At 35.6% G+C, this 16,803-nt stretch overlaps 1 protein-coding gene across 3 annotated transcripts in view; it reads right to left on the bottom strand.

Annotated features, from left to right (window-relative positions):
• Nup58 (nucleoporin 58) overlaps nt 1-16,803 on the bottom strand; it is a 52,879-nt gene that overhangs the window by 21,804 nt on the left and 14,272 nt on the right. For all 3 annotated transcript variants that reach the window (XM_031362895.1, XM_031362893.1, XM_031362894.1), the window contains exons 9-14: nt 13,752-13,831; nt 12,215-12,333; nt 11,763-11,845; nt 8,485-8,686; nt 2,964-3,062; nt 1,251-1,346 (exon numbers count right to left, since the gene is read on the bottom strand). In XM_031362895.1, the coding sequence (XP_031218755.1) occupies nt 1,251-1,346; nt 2,964-3,062; nt 8,485-8,686; nt 11,763-11,845; nt 12,215-12,333; nt 13,752-13,831 (679 nt within the window). The remainder of the gene's footprint in view (nt 1-1,250; nt 1,347-2,963; nt 3,063-8,484; nt 8,687-11,762; nt 11,846-12,214; nt 12,334-13,751; nt 13,832-16,803) is intronic.

A 16,803-nucleotide genomic window follows, 5' to 3' on the forward strand; every position in this document is an offset into this window, starting at 1 on the left:
TCCTGAGAGACAGAGGAAGCTAGCACAGATACTAAAATATACAGGAATATTCAAGCTACCAGAAACTTCCTTGTCTGTACTGCAACATGTTTTATGTACACATACAATTGTGTTATTCTGTATACAATTATATATGTGCATAAAATTACATTATATCATTACATACATATCATATCAGTGTCTTCCTACTCAGACTCACCAAAAACCTTTTAGAAAACACATTTAAGGCATCTGGGTCTACTCTTAAATCCCAAGCCTTCCAAGAAAACCTCAACCCACATCAATGTTCAAGAGGATGAAAGCAATGAGTATAGTAAGTCTTTATAATTAAAAGCAAGTGCTCTGGATACCTGATTACTTGACATAGTATTTAGATTCTAGTCCTGATACTACTGATTACAAATCTTACTCCACTGGCACTGTTGATTTTAAATACTACCGATAATAAGTAGAATTTCCTAAATTTGAACACAGTTTTTGAAAAGTGTCACACCACTATTTTAGATATATCATTTATCCTTACATAGTACACACCAGGACAAGTCAGTATTTACAAATATAAAGTAAATGGAAAGGTAGACAAAATTTTGAGTTTTCTACCAGAAGTAGATTACACCTATTTAAAAATGAACACAGGCAAGTTAGTCATCATTCATAAACTACCCTACCCTTAACATCAGAGGTACTAACAACTGTTTGGATTGAGATGTCATTCACGCTGGGCTGCCTGGCGGTACAGGCCTACCATTTCAGCTACAATATCTAGCTGAAGCAGGAGCATAGGGAAAGGCCAGCCTGGGGACTCAGTGAGACCATGGTTCAGAGTGAAAAGTAAAAGTACGCTGGAGAAATAGCTTAGTGGTAGAGTGCTTGCTTAACATGGGTAAAAACCCTAGTTCCCACCCCCAGTACAAATCACAAATAAAAAGTTCTCCTGGATGAAAAACAAACCACCAAAATACAACTACTGGGTTAACGGGGTACGGGAAAAGCCTTAAACCACAAAGTCAGTCACTAGGATTCAAACGAATCTCTAGTTAAACTATTTATGAGTCAAACTAGGAAGTCTCAGTAGTATATACCGCCACTAACAGTTAGCCTACACAATTTAGTTAGGCATACATGCTTCCTCAGAGTAGAAAGTGAATCAAGGATCTTCAGGGGTTACTGAGAGAAAGAACGTGTGTAATCTTTAGTTGGATGATTTTCACGTTTTAATCTGCCTGGAATTCAGGCAGAGGCACACAAACCTGCACTAAGACTTCCTGAGGGTTTATCTGTTGTTCCAAATCCAAATGAGGAGGCCCCTGTGGTACCGCATCCGAAACCAGAGCTAGCTCCAAATCCTAGTGGAAGGTAATAGAGAAAATACACAGTGCACATAAAACACAGATTACAGTGTACTCACAAGAAAAGCAACCACCACCACAGGCCAAATAAACGCAATGTTCACAAACACAGACTTACTGAGGCAGTCGGCTACTTACTCCTCTACATAAGACTTGAGCAGATTGGTTCTAAATAAAACACTAATTTATAACTACCCAAATATGTTTCTGGCCTAGCAGCAATTTTCAAAGTACAAGGCTATTAAAATCAAGATCACGTAAGTTATTTTTACCACTGAAATAAGTATAGAATATTAGATATATGCCTAGCATTATTTCATTTCAGAAATATAAAAAGGCTGGCTAAATTCATAAACAAGCATGACTTGCACAACAGTGTAAATACTAGAACATTCTGAGCTAAGTGCTCTCTCTGCTCCTTACTAACTACAGGATAGTCCACTACCTCAATCTCTGTAACAGTAAATTCTGCCATGTTATTCTCCACATTAACACTAACAGTCTTTCCTCTTAAAACATATTTACATCATACAAAGTCCATGAAGAAATTCTAAGTACTCAAATATAGTTTACCAGATATTTTCTATATAAACTCCAAATTATTAGTCTTATGTTGTTTTCCCCATGTAGATGAGGGTGACCCAGAACTTCTGATCCTCCTGCCTCCTGAGTGCTGGGATTCCAGGTATATGCTCCCACTCCCTATAATTGCAGTTAGGAATGGAAGCCAGGCTTCATGCATGCTGGGTAGCACTCAACCAGTTAAGATGTACCTCCAGCAAAGTTCAAAGTCCATTTGCTATTCTGCAATGGCTTACTAAAATACTTAGGTCAGCAGTGAACTATCACTACCTATAAAAGACATAATGGAAAGTGGATCATAGTCAAGAAGGATTATGCTACCTGCCATAAATTCTCGAGGTATAACAGTTTGTAATAAAGAACTGTGGTAGCTTATAGCCTTTCTTTATATTTTAGTAAAAATACAGGAACCATCATTATCCTCTAACGCTTTTGCCAAAATATAATAAACTCTCAACTATTCAAAAAGAATTGTGAACACGTTTATAATTAATGTCTTTATAGACTTACCTTACTAGTTTATGAAACAATTAGAATAATCTGAATTGCTTATGTATGTATACAGTCAAACATGCCAAGAGTGCATCAAAATGACAAACATCAAGCTGTTTAACTTACAATAAAATTATGTTTAAAGTGGTCACTCTTGGGTTAAAAAAAAAAAAATTAACGATCAGGAATATCTATATGATGTAGTAGATTGGATTCCAAAGTTATATTAGAACTGATCTTTAAAAGTTCAATTATGACTAAGTTGATTTAAGCTAAGTAATTCTCACATTTACATTTCATCACGCTGACTGGACACACAAAACTCGCTGCCACTTAGCATAGTGCTCCCTTCTATGTTCTTTCCATAGAGGACAGAATGACTTTGTAAGCTCTGAAGCGAATGCTAGAAAACAATGATTATATTTGGAGAATCCTTTTTTGCCAAATGGAACCTTAACTTCCCAAATAGCAGCAGATCCTCAGAAATGTGTTACAGGCTACCATCAGTCCAAATGAAATATGAGAAAATGTAAAGTGTACCTCCAAGGTTTGAAGAACCTAAGCCACTTGATTGCAAGCCAGTGCCAATACCTGAGCCGAATGGCGTTCCAAAACTAACTCCCAGAGACGGCTGTGGCCCTGGTATGAAAAAAAAAACGGGGGGGAAAAACAAATTTGCCTTACTCTTTCAAGATTAAAGTTCCTTTATGAGATTATTTTAAAGCTGAACATTATTTTTTTAACAAAGTCCACTTGTTAAAACTTTGATTTCAAGATGTCTTTCTCACCTAGCTTATCTATTCCAAATGTTTTATCTGAAAAAAATGTTTTAAATTAATCTGCTTATAGCTACACAGTTAAAAGAGGTTTATCACAATGAAAAATGTTCAAAAGTTTAATATACTAATAATTTTAAATATTTAATGCCTCACAAGTTATAGTTTTTATATTTCTAAAATCATTTTAGTTCTACTTGTTTTCTGATACAACTATTTGGTGTAATAAATAAAGTTTTACTTTCCTTTAAAAAAAAAAAAAAAAAAACAAGCTCCCAGTATTGGTCAAGTTCCAATGACCAAGAGACTGACACTAACATAGCAAAACTATCATGTTACTTCAGAAAGTACCCAAAAAAATTAGGTATGACTTCTTATAGTACAGAAATGGTATATATAATAAATAGATAAAAAACAAGACAATGTTTTATTTTATTTAATTTATTGTTCATCTTAAAAGCAAACCAATTACACAGTAACATGACAATTCCAACTTGTTCACAGAAGTGATATTGAGTTCTATTCTTCAGCTCTGCTACATTTCACCACTCATCACCTGATTCATGAGATCGAGAATGAACATTTACAAAGGCACGTGTGTGCCTTCACAGACCCAGTACATTCAAGGCTTCGGAAGCTCCTTTCCAACATTCTGGAAAATGTACTCAAAATCAAAGCCATGTGCCATCCTCTCCACACCTGCTGCATTAGGGATTTGGCTGAGTTACAGCATCAAACGTACTGGCCCCTCGTGGTAACTACGCCTTTTTTTTTTTTTTTTTTTAAACTAAGCAGAATACAAAAATCTAAAAATCTCTCATTTGATAATAATTTATTAAAACTACTCAGTAAGTTTCATAGTACAATCTTAGTCCTGGCCTCTGCAAGAACAGTGATTAATACATCTTGGAGCTGAGGGAATGCCAAAGCAAACTGCACCTTCAAATTTAACTTCAAAAAACCCAAAGCCTTCACGTTGTCCAATGAAGAATGAGGTTTGTATATTCAAAAGGTAGTGTAAATTTATAAAGCACAAAACAATAAAATGAGGAAGTACATTTTGCTACCCTGGGACAGAAACTGGACTTTTTAAAATAGCTTCTATCCAGAAAACAGAATAACAACTAAATAGCAGCCAGAGTTCTTTTCTTATACTACTATTAAAAAAATAAATTAAAAAATATTTTTAAATTCTTACATCCAGTTTGAGATTAATTTAAGAATAAAGACCCGACTAGCAGCTCTTTTGTAAAATGTTACAACAAGAAAAGAAACATATTACTTTCTTATGTCTAACAAAACTAACAGAGAAAGCATATGTCCAGTTTCTTTAACATTGGGAGACGGTCACATTTTAACAGGAGGCACTGCTGGTGGAAGACACTAAAGAACAATGCACACCACAGTCCTCAGCCTTACAAGTTGAAGAATCACCCAGATAGCATGGATTTTGTCACGTGTAGGTCCATTTTATAAGAGCAACAGAACAATTTCTGCAATCATATTTAGGACAACAAAACGCATCTGACAATGATAAGACTTCCCATTGCACAAAAGATGCGAGATATTTTAAATTTTCTACCTTCACACAAATTCTGAAGGCAACATCATTTATAAAATAGTAGGCAAATGTATAACATTTTAAATAGTAAAAGCTCATGATAAATTATCTCCCAGGCCAAAGTATTAACATAATTATATTCTGGCCACCATATATAGTTTTGCTCTCAGAAAACAGATTCTTAGTCCTTCAGGTAGAAGCTATGTAAACAATTCAAGTCACTTTGAAATCTGAATAGTCACTCAATGAGGGGCTCTTAGTTCTACAAGTAAAACCAAATCAATAATATAGACCAATGATTGCCTAAAGAGAAATTTCCATGTAAAGAAACATTTTACAAAAGTTTCCATAATAAATTCACATACAACAAAATCAGGTTTAGCACTGTAATTCATATTTTCTAGAATAAATATTACCTTATTTAATGTAAAACTGTATTTATAGGAAAAAGACTAAAGTGCTAGAATTTCTTATAATTTTCCATAGTCACCAAAAATGTCTAATTTAATTACCATTGTTACTTGTAAGTCACCTTTTAAAAAAACAAAAATGTCTTCCCCTGATAAGAAAAACTTATTCTTGCTACTTTTAATGGGGAATGTTCCTTTGGTTATTAAAACAACACTATCATGAAACCACAAGAAACTAAAATAAAATATTTAACATTTCTGATTTAACACTACACTTTAAATGTCCAAACCTTCACCTAAAGCTAGAAAACAGGTATTCCTCACAAATGCTTCAGCTCTCCTTAAAAAATGGAAGCTAAAGTCACATGAGAAAAATCTTATGTAAACATCAATAACTTTTAAGTGTGAAAACACAACAAAATTTAACCTTAGTACACTGATTGAAAAAACACACCCATTCTAAATCAAGATCATAGTGAAAAAGCCTAATATAAATTTACTAAGGTTTTTTTGGGAGATCTGAGGAACATTCATGGACAAGTATACAATGAACTTATCCACACACTAATATTCACTTTATGTATGAATAATCTGGGTTTTCATGAACTCAGTCTTCACAAGAAAGAACCAAAAATTAAATATACCTAAGCTGAACTGTGTATTTATTTTCATTAAAAATAAGGAATAGCGGGTTGGGGAGGCAGTTCAGTAGTAGAGTCTAGACTTGTTAGCACATACAAGGTCCTGGATTCAATCCCACTACCATCACCACCACCAAAACCAAACCAAACCAAACCAAACCAAACCAAACCAAACCAGACCAGACCAAACCAAACCAACAGTAAGTCCTTTAAAATTAAGTACATCCTTCCACCTCCTAGAAAGACAACAGAAAAAAGAAAAGCTACCTTGAAAAAAAAAAAGCAACAATCTAAGAAAAGCTATTGTTCTTTTGTGTCCCTGTTTATATCAATTAAATAAAAAAACTATATGCAAATAAAACTTTAATAATGTGCATCTATACAGCAACAGCTGTGTATAAAAACATACAAGCTTTGTCCAGTTCCTCTAGATTGTTTCAAATTGGTCTTAAAGGGATTTCATGAAAAGTACTGCACAGGAATATCTCCCTGGATACAAAACAAAATATAACAGGGCTTAACTAAATGGGATGCAATTCGTAACACCATTACCCATGTATCTAACAGAACTCCTAAAGCCTCACCTACAGTGTCCGAACTAAGGACTAAGCTAGCATTTGTAATGTGAGAGTATAAAGTGAGTACAGAGTCAGAAAGAAGCTTTTAGGGAAACAAAATGGGAAAGAAACATAATGCAAAATTGTTACTGCTGTTATTTATCAATAGTTAACAACTCGATTCAACTAAAGTACAAATACTGTAAGATTTCCTAGGTTAATAAACTCAAATTTCTTCCACCTAATTAGAAAGTTTTATATACACCCTAAAACTACAAGGACATACTATAAGCAGGGATTGCTCCTGGTATGTGTGTAAGGAAGCCAAGTGAAAGTAACAGGTGAAATTAAAGTCCATGAACAAAAGCTCCCAACAATTCCTGCAATGTTAGCAAATATAAGCAAATACAAGACAGCAAAGGCCTTCCCTGTATGATCTACTTTTGTATTTGACCTACCTAGTTCACAGGTGACACCATATTTATAGAATAAGCACTTGTCTTCATGTCTGTGCCTATAAACTTAAAAGATTATACAGTCTACATGTTAAAAAGGTTTAAAATAAAAAAAGCTAGGTGTGGTAGTGGCTCATGCCTTTATTCTCAGCACTCTGTAGGCAGAGACAAACAGATCTGTGAGTTCCAGGCCAGGGATACACAGAAAAATTCTATTCAAAAATAAATAAATAAATAAATAAAAAAGAGGAGGAAAACAGCCCTCTGACAGATGACTTTGCTTCATATTTACTTATTTACTACTGAAGAGATTAATTTAGAGCCCAAGAGTTTAGGCAACTTTCTTTTCTCAAGCTTTACTTATTCTCTTGAAAATAAAGTATATTTTATTGACATGTATCCAAACCATACTTCTCTATCTTACCTTAGGGATGATGAACAGTGACTAATTAGCTATTAAATAATGAGAACTGAAAATCATACTGTTGGAATTGATACCCCAATACTCCAAAGCATACTCTGTCTACAGAAGTCTACACTCCAGCCAACTAGAGAGCTACGAGATAGTGCTTATGGGACCCACCATTCACACAGATCCAGCCATGGAATGTGGAGGATTTGGCCTAATTCCACCAACAACTTTTTACTTGATGACAGGTCAATGTTGTCATTCAAATGTGAAAAACGGTGACTAGAGCATGCTTCCCTAGTACAGGTGACCTGGATGCAACCAAAACATCTATTTTGTTTGGTTTTCACTTTTTACTATTGTAGTTTACTACTGGATTATATGAAACTGTCAGACATACACTACAGAATAAGGCTCACTCAGAAGCTTATAAATCATCAAGGGGGAAAAGGCGAACTATTAAGACTACATTTTTCTATGTCAAACTTCAAACCCAATAAAAAACTACCAGGAATAAGACAACTAATAAACTTCCAAATTCCAAATGAATCACTGAAGAACCACATCACAAAAACACTGCAAATGGTATTCAACCAAGGACTAAGGTCCCTACATAGTGTACAATCCAATCTCAAACGTTCCTGATCTTGCTAGTACTCAGTTCACTATGGAGTTAAAAAATCCCAGCATGCATCTTAATCAACCCTGATTTCGACTCTTAGAGGAACTGTTATTTTGTTTCCAGTCAAAGTACATCCAAATGAACCTATTAACCTTCAACACACATTTTCAATAGAAATATAACTGCATCCAGATTGCAAGTACTCTGTGATCATTATGTAAGAGACTGAGTTGCACCATCAATTATTATCATAACTAAAAAATGCAATATATGGTACAGGTGGATTACCTCTGACTTTAAAATAAAGGGCACAATCACAACTTGGAATCTAATGTTTTTCTTACGTGTAATTCAGTAGTGAAACACTATATTCTAAAGGGCATCTATAGCAATACAGCAAATAACAGTAAGTAAATTCACAATATTCAACGTCGGATGTATAGTTATTGCTAAACTACCCTGCCATTTGTTTCAGATCTGTTTATAATTGTGTCTATCACATTTTTTTAGATTGGAACAGCTATTCATAAAAATTTTGTCAGTGCTCACACAAAAGGAAGACTTATAAAAATGCACATAATGTTCTCTGCATTTGAACAGTAAGAAGCTATAACTTGAATGCATTCAGACCTGTAGCAGGCTGTTGCTGCTGTGTAAGTGTTGCAGCCATGGCAACGGCTGCTGCGTTTGGCATGGTGCTGAAAGGAGTGGGTCCAGTAGTAACTCTGGGTGCATTCTGCCACTTCTTGGCTTCTGTTCTCCTAGCTTCAAACACATCCACAGCGTCACCCAAAAACATTTTTCTGTAGCCGAGATACTGTTCTTTAAGCACCTAAAAAGAAGGAAAGGAGGAAGGGGGGAGAAAGAAACTAAGTTCCACGTTGGAAACATGTAATTCTATTAAATGAGTTGGAAAGATCAACAATATTGGCCACTTTATACATTCCAAGTAAACTACAAATGAGACGGTTAGTAACTGACACTGACAGGACAAGGCCTGAAGCCCTATCACTCCTGTAAGTACTGTTTGTTACTGCTGTCACAAATCTTTACAATACCCCACCTAAAATACTCTGGTGTCATAGGCTAATATTACAGCCAAGCAGAAAAATATTTAAATAGATACTACAGTTTATCATAAACTTTTCCCTTAAGCATCCAACTTTCTTATAACTTTCAAATTGGAAGTATTAAATATAAACCAGTTAAATAAATTTTTAAATGACTAGGTACCACATGATAAAATAAGATTTCACACTTTTAAGCACAGAAAGGCTGAGGGCTCATAAGCAGGGCTTCAACTTTGTCAAATAAAATTACCAAATTACCTAATTCAATATATAACCCCCATTAAGGCCATACAATTACAAATCTTATTAGTACACTACTTAAAATTATTATTATTCTTCTATGTGGCTGTCTATTTTTTTTTACTCCAGTTACAAGCTTCATTACTGTTATAAAGGGCCAAAGTGGACCTGCTAAGAAATGAATACTAAGAAATATGGCATTAGCAGCAAGGTGAGGAAAACAATGCTCATTACTGTTCTCGAGTCTATCTTCCTTTCCCTGTGTTCCACAAACATTCCCACACATGGTGCAACTTCCAGTAATAGGAAGTAATGGCCCAAGATTTCACAAAAACATTTTTTAAAAGGGGGGAGGGGATGACCCACCCACATAACACCAACCGTGATTTATATGAATTTTTTTTTCTTGGAAAAATCCTGTTTTTCTAGACAGGGTTTCTCTGTGCAGCCCTGGTTGTCCTGAAACTTGCTCTATAGACCAGGCTGGCCTTGAATATATGATGTATTTTAAAACATCCCACTTTGATAATGTCACTGAGGGTGCGCTGGGTAAGGTGACTGAAGTCTCTCTCAATTGGTAAATGCCGATGGGAACGGAACCAAGATAACTTCTTGTGAGATTCACAAAGATTTGTGCTTACAAATCTAGAGCTTATATGTTTAGCTTGCTTAGAACTTAATATGAAATAGATGGTAAAATAATTTCCTGGCTAGCTGTTACCTTGGCACAAGCTAGAGTTATTTGGCAAGGCAGACTCTCAACTGAGAGTATGCCTCTGTGGCACACTGGCAAGTCTCTCAAGGACTTTATTCATTAGTTGTTGATGTGAGAGGCCCCAGATCATTGTAAGTAGTGCCATCCCTGGGCAGGTGGTCCTGATTTATATGACAAAGATGGTGGAGCAAGGCACAAGAAGCAAACAGTGCTCCTTTAGTTCTGCTTCAAATTCCTGCCCTGACTTTCCTCAGTAACACAGAGATTTGTAAGAGGAGATAAACCCTTGCCTCCCCCCAGGCATTTTGGTCATAGTGTTTTGTCATAGAAATCTTAACCAAGACACATAACAAATCAGATCAAAGTCATGTCTTTGGTTCTTAGAAATATATTTAAATAAAACAAGAAATAACTAGTGGAGCTGAGACAGGAGCTCCAGGCCAGTTTAGGCTATATAGCAAGACCCTGTCTCAAACAGAAAACAAATGAGAGACAAGAGACAACTGAAATTATCTATTTACGGTGAATCTCAGCCCGTTTTCTGTCCTCATTAACAAAAAGGCTGTTTTCAAACTATCGTGGAAAAAGTTGGTAACTTTAGCCAGGCCTGCTGTTATAGGTCTAAAATCCCAGATATTCAGAAGATGATGCAGAGTAACACACTGAAGGCTTGTCTGAGATGTAGGCAAGCTCAAGGCTGGCTTATGCAGTTATTAGCTCACAAGCATCTGTAACTCCAGTTCTAGGGGAATTGATGCCCTCTTCTAGCCTCCATGGGCACCAGGCACATACATGATACCCAGATATGCAGGCATGAAGGCATTTACACACGTAACTTTTAAAGGAATTTCAAAATAATAAAAGAAACAGAATCTCTGAGAGTGACAAAGTGATCAAACAAGCAGCATCTGAAGTGAACCAGAGAAGCCTGGGCACCCGTCATACCGTGTTTCATTATTTTGTTTGCCTGGAAACATTCTAAACTAAACTAAATTTAAAACTAAATTTAAACTAAACTAAATTAACTAAATTTAAATTTAAATCTAAACTAAATTTAAAAACAGCACAAGACATACCTCAACAAAGAAAAATCTTGACCAGTTTAAAATCCTTCAGCATCATTTATCACACATTGATAAGAGTCTCAAGAAAATCCGATAGTCTTCCTTCAGAAATTTTCTTTAAAATACTTTAAAGTTTCAAATCTTTTGGTGTATACTAAGAATTTTTAAATCACCCAGTTTAAAACAGTTAAACTTTTTAAAAATTCTATCACCATGAATCAAACAGATATGAAGATACTCAATGAACTGTCTCCATAATTTACTCAGAGTCAGGTTTAGCAGCTTTGAATTTAAGCATTTTCTGGAGTAAAGATAACTAAGAACTTATATTTAATTAGCTGCAAAAACAAAAAAAAAGGTAGACTTTTATATATATAATAAAAAGAACCATTTCTCTGACCTGCGCATAAATAAAAATTTAAAGCTAACATAATTACATAAAGACCAAAATATTCAGTAATAAATTATTTCATTTACAGTGTTCAAATAAGCATTACATTATTTGGTTAAAAAAAAGTTTCCTGTACTTACAAGGAATTGTAAACAGGTTTTCTTTAGCTTTATGATCAATAAATATTAACAAAACACACATTACACTGAATCAGCACAAAGAAGGATTTGTTACTAGAGATGTTTGTTTTCTATAGTGCAATTTATATTGGAAAAGAGCTGGAAACAATCTGAATGTAGGTTACACAAGTGTCACACAAACACACACTCTGTATAATTACTAATAAGACTGATGAGGGAAATGAGTGCTAACTTCAGTGATCCCCAAGGTCCTATATGCAGACAGGTGAACTGGCAATGGATGCTTACCTTGACGTTTTCATGAATAGACTGAAGTTGTGCTGCTAAAGCTACAAATGTTTGATAAATTTTCTGCATAGCCATTGATAAATCTGTAAGAGAAAATTATGAAACAAATATGTAACAATTTTATTTTTCTACTACCCTTAGTTTGGATAGTTTATATGTAGAAGAAAAGACTATCAACTACAGAAGGTAGCAGGCTAAGAAGACTGAGAGTACATTTCCATTAGAAACCTAGGAGGGAAGAGGAAGTCCTAGACTGTCCCCTCTTGTCACCAAAGTAATTATTTACAATAAAGCATTTCCAAGGAACTAAGGCTTACCAAAGACTTTTTAGGAAATTTTAACAGCCTAAGACAAACACTAACAGTTATTGCACACCTACTATACAAATTTAACCATCCATCAATAAATAAGGTAGTGGTGCTATCACAGAGTTACCATAGTAGGGATGTTACCTTGAGGAGTTATGTGTGAATTGTTTGCTTGAGTGGCAAGATGGTTTTCTAGTTCTTCAATCTGCTGCCTGTACTGCTGAAGCTGTACCTCAAACTGCTGAACCAAGATTCGGAAGTAGCTATAAAGAGTTACACCAAACATTTGAAACATTATTTCCTTTATACTTAAAAACACAAATAAGTAAATGTCCTCTTTTAAGTGGGGCTTTCATTTTAGGATGAGGATAACTAGAGTAAACTCCCAAGCACTGAATATTATTGATGTATCATTATTCCAATCATGGAGGGCACATTACCAAGTGACTTTATAGTGTTTAGAAGCAGCAAGGTCATCTAATGCAAGTTAGGACTCACCTATCACAGACAGGTAGAGGTTAAGGAGAATTACAAATAAATGCAATATAACCCCACAACAGGACCCTAGGAGGGGAAACGTGCATTAATGTAAAGGAGGGGAATCAGTAAAATTCTAAGTTGTTTTAATTAAAGATGTTTTATCAATGTTAGTTTCCTACTGTTGATAATTACACTATAGTTCTACAGTATGTTATCATTAAGTGAAGCAAGGGACTTATGCAAATTCTTTGCACTACTATTTTTCATGTTCTCTAGAAGTCTAAAGTTTAAAAAATTAAATCAAAAGTACAGCTATCAATAAATTTTACAATCAAGTATTTAACAGTTTCTGGAATAATAAAGGAAATTTGTGTTTTTTCTGTAAGAAATGTCTAATCGATGGCTGGGAGGGCAATATAGTGTAAGGCACATGCCAGGGAAAGAGGTAGGAAAATGAGGTGGGGGAGGAGATGAGTATATGCAAAAACTTTTGGCAACATGAACTATGCTGCTAGTATGAAAAAGGCAAGGTGAAATCGGTATGGAAGCATGTCATGTTAATCTGAGTATCAGTTATTTCCTGAACTTGGTTAATTGCAGTGTTATGTAAGCAATTATCCTTAAGAAGCCATTATGTCTGCAAACAATACAAGGTGTTGGGGGAAGGATGTAAACAGGTATACAGAATGTGAAAGCAAAATATACATAATTTAATAAATAGGGGATTTGGATAAATAGTACACAGAAAATTTCTGTTGTTGAAATTTTCTGCAATTCTGAAATAACTTCCTTAAGGAAAAGGAAAAAGAGGAAAGTACAGGATTAAGAACCGCACGCACGCACGCACGCACGCACGCACGCACGCACGCACGCACGCACGCACGCACGCACGCACAACCCTCACCTCCAAGGTCACTAAGACTAGAAGTGATAGCCTGAAGTAGCACAGGGCCAGAGTGGAGCACACTGGCTGCAGTCAGAGTCATGCTGGTATCTATCAAAGGTAGTTGGAAATTCAGATCTTAGCCTTTTAGTAAGACAAGAATAAACCACTTTCTTAGGATAATTAGGAGAAATCATTATAAAGATCCAAGTTAAGCTTTCCCATGTAGCAAACCAAAAATTCTGTGTATGATTACTGCTCTGCTGTTGTAAAATTAAAAACTTATGTTTAAAAAAAAAAACAAAACCAGTAACTTACTCAGCAGGAGCTGTATTTTCATGTTGGAGTCCAGGTGGTGTTTTCTGGGTTCTTAAAGCTATCTCAGCATTCTTTAACTCCTAATACATCAGATTTTAAAAACACATACAGGAAACAAATAAAACACCAGTAAGAGGCTAGTATACAAACTATTTAACTGAGATATCAAACAACTGAATGGACATGCTTTAAAAAACAACAGAACAAACTGCTTTGCATGCTGCTGAAACCTCTTTCAAAACAAGACAAATTAAATTTTCAATAAATTTCATGATAAAAATTATACTGATCTTTTTGGAGGAACCATGCATAAAATTCTGCAATTTTATAAAATGAACTATACCACAATGAAAGAATTATGGTACTGCTTTAAAACCTTCACTATAGAAATGTAGACAACATGGTTTTAAAGAAAAGGCAAGCAGAACAAAGCAGAGGCTGGTGTCAGCAAGGATTACCATCTGAGAGCCGACACATACACTAACACTGCTGAAAGCTTTCCTCGGGCTGTCTTGGCGGTCAAGACTCGCAGATGAGGAAGTGGGGCACACGGCCTCTGGTGTCTAATAACTGTGTGGGAAGGAAGCCTACGTCTTCTACCCCTCCTCAGTGCTATCTAACCTGCTGACCAATGAGTCTTCAGCACTCACTCTTTTTTCACACCTTATACTCCATATTTCTGACATTCCACTGCTCTTTTCAACCTCAATTTTTTTTAACTTTTTAAAAAGAAGTAACATAAATTTATGTTCCCTATAGTAACTTTTCCCCAAGCTGCTAAAAGTGAAAATGGTTCTTTGAACCATTTTACTTTTTGTTTTTGAGAAAATGCCCTATTATGTAATCCAGATTGGCCTCAACTCACAACCCCCCTGCCTCAGCCTTCTAACTACCTCTCTTGTATTACTTATACCAGACCCTTGGGTTTCTACATCCCAGCACCTCTTACTACCTACTTATGTAATCACAGGCATTCTGCAGTAACAAGCTGCAGGCAGATCTTCACATAAGCCTGGGTCATACTCCTGGCCTCTGCCTCTTTTCTTTCCTGAACACAAACCTTTGTAATACTTAAAACCTTTCTAGACTCAACATAAACATTACCATACATTAGATTCATGGTAAAACTGTCAATTTTAGTCCTTTGTGCCTGGACACATTCTATCTCATTGATTTAAGGATTTTTGTTTGTTTTTAGCAGAATCAGTTCTTGGTCCCTAAAGCCCAAAGTTCTGGAAAAATACAGATTTTTAAAACAGTAAATTGAATGCTATGACAACTAAACCCAACAACATAGCATCAACAAACCATCTAGCATCCACTCCAATCAAACACAAAGAACACAACCACCTTACTTAACTTACGTAGTACTTATTTGAGTTACTTTGCCAAAACATGATAGATTGACAGACAGACAGAAAGAGACAGAGACAGACAGAGTTTATCCATCAGTCAGTCAACCTGTTTATTTCCTAGGAAGGCTTTCTTCAAAGAAAATTTTGAGTAAAGATTTGTGATAATGTCACAAAGGACTCAGTGTACTACTTAAATTGAGAGTTCAAACTTTGGGTGAGGATTAGTTCTTGACACAGACTTTAAGGCTTTGTGAAGAAGCATCAGGTGACCCTTTCTTAAAGATCCGCCACCTGTGCTTTACTATCCTCAGGCTCCACCTACTGAAGCTTTTAATATTTCATTTAACCCCACTATCTTTTTATCTGAAAATTTAGCAATTCTGATACACAAGTATCACTCATTTATGGATGGAATCATCCAGTTTTAGAATAACAGTGCATCCATGAATATTGTTGGGTTTGATCTCAGCTATTCCTAGTTGTCAACTTGATTACACATCAGGAATTAACTGAAACCCTTATATCTGTGAAGCATTTTTTTTCAATGAAATCATTTGAAGTAGGAAGACTGACTTCGAACCCAGATCTCTGAGGTGGAAAGAGCCACCTAACTCTGGGCCATACCTGGTGGAAACCCTATATAAAGGACATGGAAGAAGGAAGCTTGTTCTCTTGGCCTGCTGCTCTTACTCTTACTGGAAAGTCCATTTCTTCATGGGCATTAAAGTCTATTTCTTTGAGAGTCCAGCATTTACTGAAGACCAGCTGGGACATCCAGCCTCATGGACCGAAGAAACTGCTTAGTAGGCAGCTATTGTTGGACAAGCTAGACAACAGCCTGTAAGCCATTTCAATAAACCCCTTCTGTGTATACATATAGATTCATTCTGTAAGTTCTGGTCTCCTAGAGAACGTTGTCTAACAGATTCTCTTAGTTTGCCACCTCCATTACTGGCTGATGGTAACTTTATTTATTTATTTATTTATTTATTTATTTATTATTTTTGGTTTTTCGAGACAGGGTTTCTCTGTGTATCCCTGGCTGTCCTGGAACTCACTCTGTAGACCAGGCTGGCCTCAAACTCAGAAATCCGCCTCTCTCTGTCTCCCAAGTGCTGGGATTAAAGGCATGCAACACCACTGCCCGGCTGATGGTAACTTTTTATGAACATACAAATTCATGTATTTCACATACAAAATTCAGTTTCATATAATTTCGTGTTTAATCAAAGCCTAAATATTCACTTATCTAAAGCATAATTAACATTTTGTTTTTTTCTAGAAAGTACCCAGTGATAAAATGACCCAGAAAATGACCAAAAAATGACTGAGAAAAACAGATGGATATTGTGTTCATATTTAATGAAAAGATTAGACAGTAGGACCCTGAGAACAGAAAAGAGAGCCTTCTGATTCCTTCTTAAACATCATAGTTTAAAGGGTAGAGATATGACTCAGTGGTTAAGAGCACTGACTGCTCTTCCAGAGGTCCTGAGTTCAATTCCCAGCAACCACATGGTGGCTCACAACCATCTGTAATAGGATCCAATGTACCCTTCTGGTGTGTGTCTGAAGACAGCTACAGTGTACTCATATAAACAAAATAAATAAATCTAAAAAAAAAAAAAAAAAATCATAGTTTAAAATAGTTATTTAATAGTATGTTTTAAAAGATTACAGCTGGGCAATGGTGGCGG

The sequence above is a fragment of the Mastomys coucha genome, unplaced genomic scaffold, assembly GCF_008632895.1.
Source record: "Mastomys coucha isolate ucsf_1 unplaced genomic scaffold, UCSF_Mcou_1 pScaffold9, whole genome shotgun sequence".
Taxonomy (NCBI): domain Eukaryota; kingdom Metazoa; phylum Chordata; class Mammalia; order Rodentia; family Muridae; genus Mastomys; species Mastomys coucha.